At 45.7% G+C, this 17,289-nt stretch overlaps 1 protein-coding gene across 2 annotated transcripts in view; it reads right to left on the reverse strand.

Annotated features, from left to right (window-relative positions):
• SLCO2A1 (solute carrier organic anion transporter family member 2A1) overlaps nucleotides 1–17,289 on the reverse strand; it is a 74,876-nt gene that overhangs the window by 22,663 nt on the left and 34,924 nt on the right. For both annotated transcript variants that reach the window (XR_009350895.1, XM_059162649.1), the window contains exon 3: nucleotides 15,449–15,611. Coding sequence is in view for 1 of the 2 variants with exons in the window: in XM_059162649.1 (XP_059018632.1) it covers nucleotides 15,449–15,611 (163 nt within the window). In the remaining variant the exon portion in view is untranslated. The remainder of the gene's footprint in view (nucleotides 1–15,448; nucleotides 15,612–17,289) is intronic.

The following is a 17,289-nucleotide window of genomic DNA, read 5'->3' on the forward strand; positions in this document are numbered from 1 at the left end:
GAGGCCGTGCATTGCACACAGGACAGCAAGGGCTGGCCGGCTCTGCGGACGTGCAGACTGGATGCACAGCCCAGAGGCGTGAGTGTGAGACACACAAGGCCAGGCTGGCTGCGGGAGCATGTAACAAATGAAGGCCTGGAAAATACGTGTTTTCTTTTAAGAGTTCTTCTAGTCCTCGATCTCTCTGATTCTTACTATTTTACTATATGCACATTTATGAAAACACTGTTGCCGGCTTGAAGGGCAACATCATTTTCTGTGGGACATGTATGGTCACTGAAGATCATAAAAATGTCGGGCGCCTGGGTGGCTCAGTGGGTTAAGCCGCTGCCTTCGGCTCAGGTCATGATCTCGGGGTCCTGGGATCGAGTCCCGCATCGGGCTCTCTGCTCTGCAGGGAGCCTGCTTCCTCCTCTCTCTCTTTGTCTGCCTCTCTGCCTACTTGTGATCTCTCTCTGTCAAATAAATAAATAAAATATTAAAAAAAAAAATGTCGACTGGCTTATTCAGCCTTCGCATGGCACACTGCAGCGTCCGCCAGCACCACAGAAATCCTCAGGAAATTCCACCTGATGAAACGTCCAGGAGGCAAAACTCTCTGGGGGTCATGGTCTGTCATTATCTTTTAGAATGTCACACTCTGTGTCAGGAACTGCCTTTATTAAAACGTGTACTTTAAAATATAGGCCATTGGCGTGAAATTCCTCTTTGGCTCTTCCACATTCTGAATTGATTCAAGATCTCCTAATCAACTGTCTTTTCCTTATGCCAGCCCTGAATGGGGCCAAATCCACCCTGGCCCAGGCTGTGACTCATGCAAAATTCACCTGCAGAAGAGCAGGCTTCATTCTCCAGGAGCGCTGCCCACAGGGAAGCCGCATCTGGCTGTCCTGGGGGCAGGGAGCCCCAGAGCCAGGAAGAGCAGAGGGCGGTGGCTAGGACTTGCCACCCCTGCCTTGATGTGAGCACAGGTGTTTATACCAGAGACAGGCACAGTGTGGACTTCCAAGAACTCATGCCTGGGACTCTGGCAGTGAGGGGCTATGGCCGGCTTCCTCTGGTCAGAGTGGAGTTGTCTAGAATTTAGACCCTTAGGTTTTTCTCTTAAAAAATCTAGGGGACAGGGATTGGTGAGCCCAAGGGCTAGAAGAAAGGGGAGGAAAAGACCTTGTGTCGGAAGACCTTGGTAAAACTGGTGATGGGTGGGGGGACTCAACTTTCTTTGGTCCACTCCACCCCTTTCCTCCCTGGAGTGGATTTCTCAGCTTCCTTTAGGAGCTCAGGCCCACATGAAGGGAACAGAGCCACTTCCCCCCATTTTTCAAGCATTCCAGCAAGGCCCTGTACCCAGATACTCTCCATTGACTTATGGAAGCATATCACCCTCCTCTTCTGATGTTGCTAGTTCTGACCTTCCCACCATGTCAAATCCTGTGGTGAGGTCAGAGAAATGCCTGCCTATTCCAGCCACCACAGACTCCAGAGGCTGCCTGCCCACCCAAGGTCCCTTGCCTCCATCTTGGAGAGCCCTGAGAATGGGAGGGAGGGGAGTCTGTTCATCAGAGGGATGTCAGTCTGTTTCTCATCTTCCCTGAGGCCAACTTCTGGAAGGCTTAAGTTCATCAGAGCACATTCTTTTCCCACAAGACACCAGAAGTCTGGCTGTGCCAGTTTTCACAGGGCTGTGAAATGCTAACTAGAAACAGGCTGGGACCTCTCTCCTCCTCCATCTACCCCAGCACCACCCCAGCTGCACGTGAGTCAACCCTCTGACTCATTCCACAATTTAAAATCAGAGTTTCAGTTCTAATTTCTGGACCCCTCAGTGGGTTTGGAAAGATAGGAGACTCTGTGGCAGGAAGGTCTATTTCCCCAGAGTGGGATCTACAGAGACAGGGTAAATCTGGGCAGAGCAAAGTCTAGCCATTCCATTGTTCAAGGACTTACATTCCAGGGGCAGCCAGGCTGAGGCCAGCTGGGGGGCTGACAAGGGTAGAGGTCTCTGCACAGAGATCTGAAACTGGGTCTGAGAGAGGACCCTGGAAGGAACAAGCAACATAGGAAGTCCATGGCAAATGGGGCTTTCCTCTGACTGGTCATGCTCATCATTCTGGTAGAGGAAAGAGAGTTCTTCCAGGGAACAGAAGGGCAGCAGTGAGTTCTCCTTCAAGTCATGTTCCTTGAAAGCCACGCATACCTCCGTGTTCAGAAGGGGGCATGGTTTGCAGATGAGTAGGGTCAAGTGAGGCAAAATCCAAGCCTCAGAAGCAATCCATAAGAGAATAATAGGAAAAGGCAAGGGGGTGTTTCTGGAGAGTCTTCTGGAAACATGTTCAAGGTGCCAAGCCCTTAGGCTATCAGCAAACCCCTGGAACTTCATTCAGAATGTTCCACTCTGAAGGACCTATTTCCTAAATTCAGCTACTCAACAGTTCTTCCCGAAAACTCTGGCAACACCCACTAGCAGGCCTGGAACAGACTGTCCCAAACTCAGACATGATTTGAGGTCTCAAAGTGGTTTGCAAAGTGGGTTGTTCACACATCAGAAGTGATTGGGTTCCCAGGGCAGTTCACAAAGCTTTGTTATTCCATAATGCCTCGATAATAATATGTGGTCTCTTCCAACTAGACCAAGTCTCCACTTACAAAATAATTTCTATGGGCATGAATTCTAAGTTTCATTCTGGAACACTAGAAAACTGTTCTCCCCCTTCTGCACCAGCAGAAACCAACAGAGTTAGTTTTGACAGTCTGAGACACATCATAGGGTAGTGAAAGTGATTCACAGTTTGAAACCAGACAAATCGAGTTCAAATAATTCTACCACTCACTGGTTGGGGGCCTCTCAGAACCTCAATGTCTTCATCTCCAAAACAGATATAATACCTACCTTGCAATATTCTTATTAGGATTAAAAATCATGGGTATATTATAATCTGGGGCATAGTGATTAGATAATACCAATTTTCATCCAGAGACCAGAAACTTTGAGAAATTAAATGAAGAGGGTGGATGGTGGAACCATGGAGACAGGCGACAAAGCCCAGGTTTCTAAGAACCTGGGGGCTGGGTCTAGAAACTAGAGGCAAGTAAGGTCAGTGCTGATCACCAGCAGAGGATGGATTGTAATAAAGGAGCTGCCTGGAAGGGTTCATATTTTTGAAAGAAAAGAGTGAGCTCAGGGAGTGGAAGGAGAGCTTTCCTGGGTTCTATTCTCCGACTGAGTTTGCAAGACTAGTTCTGAGGTTGAGGCTGGTCACTCCATCACACACTGAAACCCCACCACCAGTGGGGACCCCGGGGAAAGCACCTACTTGTATAAGGAGGCCTGTGACCAATGAGCCAGACATGAGAGGGCCAGTCCACTGCACATGATAAAAACAAGGCTGGACGTTACCTTACCAGTGAGGGGCTTTCCACATCCACACCCTTGGCCATGCACCCCAAGGAATCACCACTAGGTCAAGGAAAAAGGAATCACCTGGCCTGGTTCATCATCAAAACTATTTCTTAATGGATAGTAGGGATGGAAGCTCTACCTGAGTGAGAAGGATGGTGGCTGAAAGCCATTTAATTTTAATGTTGGAAGAGATGCGAACTTAATATGCACCCCCAACTGGGAGTGAAGCAGGACTTACTCTTCACAGATTGATTCAACAGGCTGATGAGGAGCTCTTTGGGAACAAAAAAAGTGCTTAGCTGAGCCAACATGAGTTCATAAAGAGCCATTTATGCCAAACCAACCTCATTTCCTTTGTTAGTGGGGCTCGCAGGCCAGCAGGAAGTTGTAACATGGTGTTACTTGACTGGAGGAAGCCTTTTGACAAAGCCTGTCATGATAGCTTGGTAGACAAGATGCGGACACGTGGCTGCAGAGTCCTCTGGGGAGAACTGGCTTAAAGCGTGCCCAGGGCTGGCAACAAGGGCCCGTGTGACTCGGGAGATGACCCTGACTGCACACCACTCAATACTGTTGTCACAGGCTTGGGTGAAAGCAGGAGCAGCTGACAAATTAGGGAATGACACAAATGACACAAACTGGGAGGAAGAGTTAATAAGACAGACCATAAAAGACTCTTAATCACAGGAAACAAACTGAGGGCTGCTGAAGGGGACATGGGTGGTGGGGTGGGGTAACTAGAAGATGGACACTGGGGAGGGTATGTGTATAGCAAGCACTGGGTATTACCGAAGACTGAGGACTCACTGACCTGTACCCCTGAAACAAATAATACATTATAGCTAATTTTTTAAAAGGAGGAAAAAAAGAGAGTCAAAAGCCTGAAAACTTAAAATTAGGCTTGAGGCTATAAGGAGGGGGCTCCAGTCAAGGAGAATGAAGCTAAAGGAATCAGTCTGGGCTGCTATACCCAAGTATCCTAGACTGGGGTGGCTTAGAAACAAGAGAAAATTATTTCTCACAGTGCTGGAAACTGGAAGTCTGAGATGAGGGAGCTGGCACAGATAGGTTTTGCTGAGAGCCTTCTTATTCTGTCCTCACAAGGCAGAAAGAGAGTGAGGGAGCTCTCTGACCTCTTATGAGGTCACAACCCTCATGACCTCATCACCTCCCAAAGGCCTCCCCTTCTACCACCATCATGGTGGTTCTGGATTCTCTTTGCTGTTCTCCCCCCTTTAGATATGAGCCTCACATCCTTTCTGACGGTGGCCCATTCAAGCTGTGAATCCTGAAGAGTGCTTCTGTCCTTGTCTCTTGCTGGTTTTCTGCCTCCTGGTGGATAACACACTACCCAGATATGTCTGGTGGTTCCCATTTCAAACCTTTGGGCCACAGGAGGTGTCTGGGTACAGCCAACGGTTCTGCTCTACCAGGTGTGGCAAGAAGGGCAGAACGTTCCTCCCTGTGTCCTCCAGGGATCCTCAGGGAGCCCCAGGCCTCCTGAATGAGAGATCAAAGGTTTCTTCAAATCCTAATCCCCAGTGGGAGAGGGGCCCGCACTCTGTTTCTGTAGGGCTAGTCCTCACTCCTTAACGGTTTTCCTGGGGTGCCCAAAGGCACTGGAATAGTAACCATATTTTCTTTTTCACCCTGTGTGCTGACTCTCCCAAGGGAACTACCCCCCTGCAACCTCCCACCACACCCAAGGCATACAATCAGCGGGGGCGGGGGGGGGGCAGGCACTGGAGGAGTAACTCTCCCCAGGGCAGTGGGGTGCAGGATACAACTAGCAGGGTGCAGCTTGCTGCCTAGGGCTGCCCACCCCCCCACCCGGAGCCAAGCAGAGCTGACACCCCGGCCTCACTCCTGAACAGGGGAAATGGCTAAACCAGACTTGGGGGCCTGGCTGGGAGGGGGAGCCACACTCAGGTCCCTACTCAGACCTCAGTTGGAGACTTGGGAGAACAAGGGGTTCTCGTTTCCAGGCTGGCCAAGGAAAACAGATGCTAACAGAGCCTGACAGTCAACTACTCTCAGATCAGCTGCTGGGGCCTTTAGAGAGACCACAGTCCTATTGCCATGGAAACGACCAGTTCACCTGAGGAGCCCCAGCTCCTTCCCCGGCCTTCCCCTAATGTAGGTTTCTATTTTGTCCTAATAAGCATTAAAAATGTTGCACATCAAATTTCATTAGGTTTTGCTGTGCTCATCTGTTTAGGGCTATTTTTTCTCAGTTGATTTAATCACCCCCACGTGTTTTGTGACCCCCCCTTGTTATTTTCTCTTCCTTTTCAGGTTAAATAGATCCAACTAGCCAAATTGAACAACTTCCACCCCAACTGCCCACCTACTCAACCTCCCAACGTACACACTCTGCCCGCATATATACCCCCACATCCACACCCTCACCAACTCCTGCCATACACACTTTTTCCTCTCACATCCACCCCCATCTCAACCCTCCACACGCCTCCCCCACGTTTCTTCCCTTGCACACAGCTCCACTTCCACCCTTCCCACCTCCGCGTACAACCACTTCCCATCCACACCAGTACAACTTCCCTCACACACACACCTATACACAATTACCCCACAGACACACTCACACTGCCAACCCCCCACGCCAACCCCGGACACCTTCTGAGCATAGCCATCTCACTCCAGCTGGGCGTTCACCACCGAATAGCCCTGAGCTTGTTTGCCAAGAGCAGTTCCCTCAGCGGGAGGACCCTGAGTGGCTCCCACCGTTCAGCGGGGTGGGTTGTGCTCTGGGGGTTGGGGAGTGGATTCTAGGCCGTGTGTGCTGTCCACCGAGGAAGAAACCATCACTCAGGAGGCTTCTTCTCCTGAAGGCTTCTCATCCTGAGGCTTCCTTTCCTTATGCCTCCTCACCACCTTCCTTCCCAGGGACACCCGTGGGATGAATGAGCAGGGATGAGCTGGCACATTTACGAATAAAGGACTGGAGAGTGACTCCCCTTTCTTCTCTTGCCTGCTTCAAAAATGTAATCCAACCCCCACCTCTTATCTTACAGGAAGCTCCCTGCCTGTGTATATCCATTGTCTACGTAGTAGTTGACTTCCCTCTGGATGTTCCTTGGGATCTTTCACGGGTTACACCTAGTCCTGCCAGACACTGGTTTCTGAAGACCCTTCTTTTATTTCCTAAGGGAATTGGTGTCACCTTGGCCTGTTTCCCATCCACCAAAACCTCTCTGCGCCTTCCAGAAGTGGTCTTGGAGGCTTGGCTAGGTAACTAGTCTTTTTTTTCTAAAGGCGCCAGGGCACATTTCCGGACCCCTCTGACATTTAGAAAATCTAAACATTCATAAATGTCTGCCTGGCCTTTTTTAAAATTAGCAATTAGTTGTTTTAAAGGTCTCCGTTATTCCCACAATGTTCAGTCCCTCTTTATTTTTTTTTTCCTAAAATACATAGTTACTCTTCATTTCCCATGTTCATTTCTGGAGTAGCTTTGCTCCAGGGGAGGAAATCAGCAATCAAGACATAATAGGCCTGGGGGTCATTACTTATGCGTAACAGATTTCAAATGTCACAATAAGGGCAGGCAAAGAAAAATTTGCTGGACAGCCAACATGGGCACTTTACTTATACTATTTTGTGTTAATTTTGCCCTCAGAACATCTCGAAAGTGAAGGTATTATGGGTACCATTTTACAGATAAGGAAACTGAAGTTCAGCAAGGTAAAGTAGGAGCTTGCTTAAGGAACCTTGGCAAGTAAATGGCTGAGCTACATTTGAATGTTGAAGTCCGTGCTCCACCCATCATACCAGGCTGCTCCAACTGAGGGTCTGGGAATAGAACAGAAAAGCAGCCCAAGCTTCAACTTAGAGACTCACTAAGGACTCACATATGGAGTGTGCAGCTGGGACTATGTCGAGGAAAGATCCCTGCTCCAGGCCAGAGCAGAAGACCTACAGTGAGGACGAGGGAGAAGCTGCCTTCAGATGGCACCAGGATGCGTGGCCCATTAGCCATGAGCTGTGAGACTCAGCTTGCTACTGGAAGCAGGATGCTTCCTCATTTGGGACCCTAGTTTACCCAGCATAACACATATCTTGTCCCCATTATTGCCGATCATTTTTGTTCAAAGATTTTACTTATTTTTTTGAGAGAGAGAGAAAGAGAGAGAGAGTGATAGAACATGAACTGGGGGAGGGGCAGAGGAATGAACAGGCTCCATCCCAGGACTCCAACGTTATGACCTGAACCAAAGTCAGACACTTAACCGACTGAGCCACCCAGGTTCGCCATTCTACTACCATAGGTTATAAACACCAACATTTAACAGGCTAAATTCTGAGCAAGCATCCTCCCACCACTTACAGCCCTGTAGGCAAGTGTCTGTTTCATATGGGGAGGAACTGAGTCTCGGCTGCGGAGGAGGTGGCCCGAGGGAGGGAATCCCCATTCCCAAGGACTGCCTGACTCCAGAACACCACTCAGGGTGGTACATTTAATAAAACGCATTTGTTCCTGATTGCCTTGCATAATTCAAACCTAAAGTTCCCGTAGGAATACATTTGAAATAGGAGCTGCTTTTCAAACTTTTCCCATGAAGTGAGATTTCTGGTTATTTTCATTCGCACATGTTAGCATAGCACATGCCCATGCTGCACTAGTACCCACTGCACAGGCCCAGATAGATGCCATGATGTGGCTGCTGGGCCGAAGTCCTCTTCATCCCACCTCCTGACCCCAGGAAGATGCCCTGAAGGTGGCTCAGCCCTAAGCACTTCCAGCTGCGGCTCTGACCCTGGCCAGAGTAAGGGAGACTGCTGTGCCTGTTTATCCAAATAGAATTTACACAGATGAAATGAGCAACAACACTAAAAAAAGTTAATTTTCCTGGTCTGTGGTTCCTCCCTGCAGGCTGAGAGGCCAGCTGTGGTCCCTGTCCCCGTCCCCTTCAGTTCCCTCTTCGTGGAGTTTGGCTAAGAGAACTGAGGTCAAGGAGGGAATGGCAGAGTGTGTCCCTCCCAGCAGGGAGGATCATGGTGGGCTGAACTCCGGCCAATGGACTATCCCTAACAAGGAGCGGAGTGATTGCTTTCAGAGGCCCGCCCATCTCTGACCACCCTCTGTGGTGGCTGCTCTGTGCGGAGCAAATGCCGTTGGTATGTGGCTCACGCTATGGGCAGCCAATCCACCAACCCACAGTGTGTGATGCCTGGCAGGATGCCCTTCCCTCAGCTTGGCCTCAGTGCCCCAGGCTCCTTGCTGGTTTCATTAACCCAGTCCTCATGCTGCTGAGGAAGGGGTCTAGAGTGAGCTTGGCACGGGGTTGTCTGGATGGAAGCCAGCAATGTCCGACTCTCCTTCAGAGCTGGCCTCAAATCCCTTGTCTAGACTGAGGAGGGAAAAGAGCATGGCAGTACACCTAGATTTGGGTCTATCTTCCTCCTGGACCTACTTGAAGAAGGATTCAGTCTCTACATAGTCCAAATAGATACAAGGCCACAAGACATTCATGAGAAAAGATGAGTTCACTGGTGATTTACATGGTAGATTCCCATGATCAGAACCCAACAGACATTTCATCATTAGACACTGCTACTCTGGCTCCATTCTTTTTCCATTCCAGCTTCCATAACAGAAGACTCACAACCCATAAAGGAATCCCTCTGGGGCACCTGGGTGGCTCGGTTGGTTGAGAATCTGCTTTTGGCTCAGGTCATGATCTTGGGGTCACAGATCAAGTCCCATGTGGGGGTCCTCGCTCAACAGGGAGTCTGCTTCTCTATCTCCCTCTGCCCATCCCCCAGCTCATGTGTATATTCTCTCTCTCTCAAATAAATAAAGTTTGAAAAAAAAAAAGGGGGAATCCTTTTTATCATTCTAAGTGATTCAACTCTTGAACCTGACCTCTAGATATGACAAACAACAACAACAACAACACACACACACCAACAAAAAATCCAAGCCCGACATTTAAGTAAATAGGTAAAGAGGAATCAGAATCAGTTATTTCCTTAACACATCCTTTGGTGGCTCATTTATCCTCAGACATCTTTAGATCCAATACAGTGGGCCAAGGATGAGAATTTGTGGACTAGGCCTACCATTGCTGCCCATCACAAAAGCACTGCCACTTCTTACATCCTTCAAAACATGTACAAGTTTATCCCAAGCCAATAAACTATCATAAAATTAGCTCCAAAGCAGCATTGTTCCTGGGGTGCTGAGTGAATGCAAATGCAAAACCACTTTGTAACGCTATTTCCCCAACACAGACCACACAAAATTTCTACACGGGAAAAAAATTCCACTGCAAATGATGCCACAGCCAAACATTATTAAACATATGGGAAATAATCCACCATGAACAAGAGCAAGCAAACACAAAACAGGGGAGGATTCACATTCCCAAAACTTTAGCTAAGGGGAGCCAACTGAAAAAGACTATATAAAATAAATACATTTAAAAGAATTGAAGAGACCAGAGGAAAAATAGGAATCATAAGACAATATAAAAAAATCATAAAATAGGGCAAAGATATTTGAAAAACTAACACAACTTTAGAAATTAACAAAATATATAGAGCCATTAAAATGTACAATGCAGAGTATGAGCTGAATCAGATTAAGAGAGCTGGAGGGAGACTAAGTGAACAGGAAGACGTACATGAGGAAATCACCCAGGAGGCAACTTAGATGAATTAAGCACTTGAAACTATGAAAGATGAGAGACCAGGAGGCCAAACATCAAAACATATTATGTATAACACATTTTGTAACATATGCATTAATGTATTATATATAATATACTATATATTATATATGTTTACATATATTTTCTGTATTTTTATATCTAATACAGTATATGGATTTTTAGAGGAAAGAATGGAGAAAATAGGGTTATGCAGTATCAGGAACATTTTTGGCTGAGAGTTTTTCAGAACCAAAGGAAAACCTTAATATTCAAAAGAAATAATAGTACATTGAACTTCTAAACAGGTAAGTAAAAATTAACCTATACTGAGACACCATATGGTAGACAAGCAAGACCACAAAGAAGAGAGACAATCTTAGAGTCAACTGGAGAGAAAAAATGGAATTCCCAGAAAGAATGATGTTGAGACTGATGGAGAAGTCCTAATACCAGTAAGAGGAGCCAGAAGAGAGAGGCATGTTACCTTCAAATCACTGAGAGGAAATAACTATGAGTTTAAAACCCTGCTTGCAGCCAGACCATAATTCAAGGACAAGGATTAAACTGACATTTTCAGACACAGACTTAGAGATTTTCTCATTCATGAGCCCACCTGCAAGTAATGCTAATGAATATATTTCAGGAGAAAGGAAATTAAATCAACAAGGGTAGATGAAATGCCAGAAGCAATTGTGAGCAAATAAACCAGTAAACTTGTGGGTGAATACATGTAAGTGCTGACTTATTTATAATTAACAGTGACTATAATAATAATGGGTACTAGGGGGAGGTTAAAGACAGGCAGAACAGAAGTACGGGTCAACAAAACATGGAAGATGGAAGAGGACAGTGAGTAGTAAAACATCTCAGCACCCTTACTTTGTTCTGTTGGAGAATAAAGACATTCATTAGCTTTAGGGATTGTGAAGTCATAGGTCAGTGTTAAAATGTAAGGGCAAGGGTGAGGCATACTGTGTTCCTGGACTGGCAGACTCCATAAACATGTCCAGTATCTCCAAATTGATCTATGAATTTAATGCAATTCTAAATAAAAATTCCAGAAGCATGTTTTTGGGTAGAGACAAGCTGATTATAAAGTTTTTATGGGGAGGCAAATGAATAAGAATAGATAAAACAATTTTGAAAAAGAAGAAGAAAGTTGGAGGAACCATAGTATCCAATTTTAAGTCTCAACTACAAAGTTGCAGTAACCATGACAGTGTGAGAGTGGGAAAGAACATACACAGAGACTAATGGAAAAGAACAGAAAGTTTAGAAAAAGACCCACATGAGTATAATCAATTGATTTTTAATAATGATGTAAAAATATTAAGTGGAGAAAAGGTAGTCTTTTATTTTTTTAGATTTGATTTATTTATTTGAGAGAGAGAGCACAAGCAGAGGGGACACCAGGCAGAGGGAGAAGCAGGCTCCTGCCTGAGTAGGGAGCCCAATGCAGGGCTTGATCCCAGGACCCTGGAATCATGACCTAAGCAGAAGGTGGACGCTTAACTGACTGAGCCACCCAGGTACCCCAAAAGATAATCTTTTCGGTGAATGATGCTAAAACAATTTAACATCCATATGCAATAAGAAGAAAAAGAATCTTATAGAAAATTAACTCAAATTAATCATAGATCTAAATTTAAGTGGGAAGCTATAAAATTTAAGGAAAAAAAAAAACACACATAGGAGAAAATCTTCCTGACCTGGAACTAATCAGAGTTCTTAAATGTGCACCAAAAGCATGATCTATTAAAGAAAAAAGAATTATAAGTTGTATTTCATCAAAATGAAAAACCTTTGCTTTGCAAATGACAGTTTTAAAAGAACATAAAAGATAAGCTAAGACCTGGGAGAAAATATTTGCAAATCTTCTACCCAATAAAGAATTTGTATCCAGAATTTATAAAGAACACTGAAACTGAGCAAGAAAACAGATAATCCAATTACAAAATGGACAGAAGGCTTGAACAGACACCTTCCCAAAGAGAACACATGCATGACAAATAAACACATGAAAAGATGTTCAACATCATAAACTTATATTTATAAAAGACACCCCCAGACACAAATATTTATAGCAGCTCTACTTGTACTTGGTACAAACTGGAAACAATTCAAAAGTCTTTCAATGGATGAAAAGGTGAACTGTGGTATATCCATACAACAGAATACTATTCGGCAATAAAAATGAACTACTGATACATGCACCAACTTCAGTGAATTTCAAAGGCCTATGGCCCCGGGAAGAATCCAGTCTCAAGATGTTACCTGCCTGATGTTGCCATTTCTATGTCATTCTCAAAGCTACAAAACCATAGTGATGGAAATGGGCTAGTGGTTGAGGTGATTGGGGAGAGTGTGACCCTGCAGGAATAGCACGATGGACGTGTTGGAGCGATGGATCTGCTCTGTATTCTGATTGTGGTGGCTACCCAAATTTATAAATGTGTTCAAATTTATAGAACAGTGTGTCATGCCCCCCCAAAGTCAATCTTACTCTCCAATAATTTTTAACTAATAATGTATAACTTCTAAACCTGTAGAAGAAAAAAAGATAAGGCTAAAGAAATAAGACACAGGGGTGCCTGGGTGGCTCAGTGGGTTAAGCCTCTGCCTGCAGCTCAGGTCATGATCTCAGGGTCCTGAGATCACTGCATATCAGTATGTTTTTCTTCTTTCTAGTGTTATGTCTTATTTCTTTTTTTTTTTTAAAGATTTTATTTATTTATTTGACAGAAAGAGAGATCACAAGTAGGCAGAGAGGCAGGCAGGGAGAGGGGGGGAAGCAGGCTCCCTGCTGAACAGAGAGCCAGATGTGGATCCCAGGACCCTGAGGCCATGACCTGAGCTGTAGGCAGAGGCTTAACCCACTGAGCCATCCAGGCGCCCCTCCCTTCATCACTTTTTTATTTCAACAGTTATATTTTTTGTTTCTAGATGTACCAGTTCAAATAATTTTTCTTTTTATTTCTGATAATTTCGTTTTCTATGCTTTAACTCTGATTGCAGACTTCAATTTGTACAGAAAAGTAAATCCCTCACAGGCAGCTCTTCTCAACGGATCAGACAGCTTCAACCTCCCTCGAGTTTTTTGTTCCTCTCGACACTCAGGCATTGTGGTTTATATTTTTCTGAGTGCTGTTATCTGCACTTTTAATTCTTAAAAAAATTTTTTAACTTAAATTCAATTTAGTTAGCATATTATTATTAATATGTATTATTATTTTCAAGGGTAGAGTTTAATGGTTCATCAGTTGCATATAAAAGCCCATGCTCATCACATCACATGCCCTCCTTAATACGCATCACCCAGTTACCCCAGCCCCTACCCATCTCACCTCCAGCAACCTGCAGTTTGCTTCCTAGAGTTAAGAATCTCTTAAGGTTTGCCTCCTTCTCTGTTTTTATCTTATTTTATTTTCCCTTCTCTTCCCCTATGTTCACCTGTTTTGTTTCTTAAACTCTACATATGAGTGAAATCATATAGTATATATCTTTCTCTGACTGACTTGTTTTGTTCAGCATAATGCCCTTGTCTCAGTTCTTTTTTTAAAAAAAGAGGTGTCTGGCAGCCTAAGTGTCCATGGACAGGTACTGGGTACATAAAATGTACTGTAGCCATACAATGGCTTATTATTCAGCCACAAAGAAATGAAGTTCTTGATACATGTTACAATACAGATGAACTTTGAAAACATGATGCAAAATAGAATAAGCTAGATACAAAAGGACATATATTGTAGGACTCACTTACATGAAATATCTAGAATGGGCAAACTCACAGAAAGCAAATTAGAAATAACCAGATGCTGGGGAGAGAGAGGAGTGGAGTTACTGCTTAATGGGTACAGTATCTGTTTGGAATTGATGAAAAAAAATTGGAAATAGTGGTGATAGTTACAGAGTATTGTGAATATAATTAATGCCACTAAATGTATACTTCCTAGTTAAGATGGCAATTTTTATGTTTTCTTTTTAAGATTGTATTTATTTCAGACAGAGAGAGAGAGAGCACGTGTTGGGAGAAAGAGTAGAGGCAGAAGTGGACTCCTCACTGAGCAGGGAGCCCAACATGGACTTATTCCCAAGACTCTAGGATCATGACCTGAACCAAAGTCAGATGCTTAACTGACTGAGCCACCCAGGTGTCCCAACATTTATACTTTATATATACTATATATACTTAACCACAATTAAAAAAATAACATGAGAGGGGCTCCTGGGTGACTTAGTTGGTTAAGCCTCTGACTTAATCTCAGTTAGGTCTTGATCTCAGGGTCATGAGTTCAAGCCCTATGGTGTGAAGCCTACTTGAAAACACAGACACACAGACACAGACACAGACACACAGACACACACACTCACACACACACCCCAAAACCATAATATATCAAAACCCTGGGCTGTATACCCTAAATGGGTGAGCTGTATGGTGTGTGAATTACGTCTCAATAAAGCTGTTAAAAGAAAAAAGCGGAAAGAAGAAAAGAGGCATCTGAAGGAAAACTGATAAATCTTAATGATCAGTATGTTTAAGTGTTTGTTGTATTATTTTCTTTACTTGGCTATATTTTGATTTTTTCGTATTAAAAAATAAAATATTTTTTCAAAGGAAAGGGAACCCTTACCAGGCAATTTCATGTTACTTAATTTCTTGTTTATTACCTAGGTAAAATCCTCATACATGTCTGCTTCCCACAGGGCGTATCACTAAGAATCAGAGACTGTGTTACAGAAGGGGCTACTTGTTCAAGAATCGGGAGACCTGGGTCTGTCTCTCCCTAACTGACTGGCACCCTTGGGAAAGTTACTGAACAGCTTTGAGTGCCAAGTTCTCATCTCCGACCTTTTCTTTCCCTTTCGCAGGTGTCCAGGAGAATCAAATGAGATCAGAGTGTAAGTGTATTGTAACCTAAAGAATGACGGACGAACATACAAATGTCAGGAAGTATTAAACACATGATTGAACATGCAGAAAATCCACAGATCTCATCGTGGGCAAAGCTTTGACCCTTTGCCAAGCCCATCACAGGCACTGCTCGAAAGCATCCCCACTTGCGAGCACTGGATCATTCCTTGCAGGAAGCAGAGGAAAGTATGAGGAATCATGGGGGAGGCAAGCCACCTGCTGTACGCTGTGACCTCAGCAAGTCAGGGCTGCTCCAAATCTCTGCATAATTCTGTACGTTTTCACTTTCAGGTGTGCTTTGGGGAGAAGCAAAACAATAAAAGCCACGGACTCTTTCTGGTGGGAGAGGACAGCATGGCCCTAGAGTGATACTCACTATCCCAGAAGCATCCCCACCAACTTTGGCAAGATGCCCACTCCTTCCTCATTCCCTTGAAGCAGGGGTTGGGGGCCACTCACCAATGCTGGCCACGGTGTACTGATAAGGCTCTGAGAGGAAGTGTGGGAGGGTGAGGACGAAGGCACCCGAGGCTAGGAGGAGACCCCCAATGCCGATCAGCCGTGGACGGTGCACCCGGCTGCCAAAGTAGCTGACAAAGATGATGAGGATGGCGTTGCTGATCTGCAGAGAAAGCAGAGGGGCCGGGTGAGGCCTGAGCCTTTGTGGCTACTCACACACAGAGAAGACTTGATTGTAGCTGGCCCAGGAAAAGCAGGGATGCAAGAGGCCACCTTGTGTCAGCCTCACCCAGAGAGCCCTACAGTGGGCTCAGGATATGCTGAGTCAGCTCTCCCCTACCGTCAGAATCCCTTCCAGCCTCAGCCTCTTGGACTAGACAAAGGAAAGTACCTAGGGACCATGAAAACCTCATTGCCTAAATTTCAACCATCTTAGGCCCAAAACTCTTGGGGCAAAGTCCCAGGAAGCTTCCAGTTCCAGCTGGCTCCTAGGAATAGTACACACTGACTAAATGCCCTAGGGACACTGGCTGAGTAATCAGAAAAACCACCAAGCAACATGTACTGTCTCATTTCCTGATGCAACAACTCTCTTTTTGTGACAACAGTGGGACTCAGAATAGTGGGTAACTTGCCCTGGCTATGAGGTTAGGGACTACCCGAGTTTAAAGTAGCCAGTCTTAACTGGACTGGTCTACTGCCTCTTGGAGAAGCGGGTTTCTGCCCCACAGCTCTGCTACTGACTTGGCCCTGGCCCTTCTTGGGCTTACTTCCACTCCTGTCAGTGAGGGAGGAGGACTAAGACACCCCAAGCTCCTTCCTAGCTCTAAACATCAGAAACTCCACGTTCTTGGCGCTCCCTGGAATGTGTGGTCTCCGAGCCCCACCTGAGCCAGGGAAGGGAAGGGAAGACTCGGCTTAAGGAGCAAAGTCTTAAATGATAAAAAAAAACAGGTGTGGGCAGATCTTCTGACTACAACTCTGTCCAAAGAGATGATCCTCCGGCCCAGAACGTAAGCTCCTCTGGACTGGAGGAGCCCTGAATGTCAGTACCCACAGCCCTGCCCCATGCACACCACGGTCTCCTTCTGGCTAGAAAAGCAGGTGCCCCTGTCTCAGGAAATAGGAGCCAGAGTCTTGGTATGTGGCTCTTACCAAGATCACCAACTGGCCACATCTTAGTTTTCTTGCTTACCCTTTCAGCACCATGTGATTCAGAGAACCATTCCTTCCTGAAACATTTCCTTCACTGAGTTTCCTAGGCAGCACCTTCTCCTAGTTTTCTTCCCCTGGCAGTTCCTTCTTCCTTTCCTTGGCTGGTTCCTCCTTGCCTCCCTGAACTCTCAGCTCTCCCAGCTCAGGCCCTGAACCTCCGCTCTTGTCTTGGTGAACTCATCTGGTCCCATGGCTTTCCATGTTCTGTGTGTGCTCCTAATTTTCAGGGGCTTAGCACACCCAAACCTCATGCCTCCTCACCGACCTGAAAACCTGGGCTCCCACCCCAGTCCTCTTCATCTCCATAAACGGCATCTGCATCCTACCAATGGCTCAACAAAACACCTGAGCGTCATCCCTGACGGCTCGGTCATCAGCCACATACCGCCGTCAGCTCGTCCACTGAATGGACCTTCAATGACCACCTAGACGCTGCTTTTCTCCACCTCTCTCCCTACCTCCTGGTCTGAGCCATTGCCGTCTCCTCCCTGAACTTCTCACAGTGGCCTCCTCCCTGGGCCCCCTGCCTCCACTCTTGCCTCCCTGCAGCCTATTCTCCACCCAGCAGCCAGAGTGGTCCTGCTGACACATCAAGCCACTTTCCCTCGTTCAAACCCCAAACAGTA

Source organism: Mustela lutreola, chromosome 2 (genome assembly GCF_030435805.1).
Source record: "Mustela lutreola isolate mMusLut2 chromosome 2, mMusLut2.pri, whole genome shotgun sequence".
NCBI classification, from domain to species: Eukaryota; Metazoa; Chordata; class Mammalia; order Carnivora; family Mustelidae; genus Mustela; species Mustela lutreola.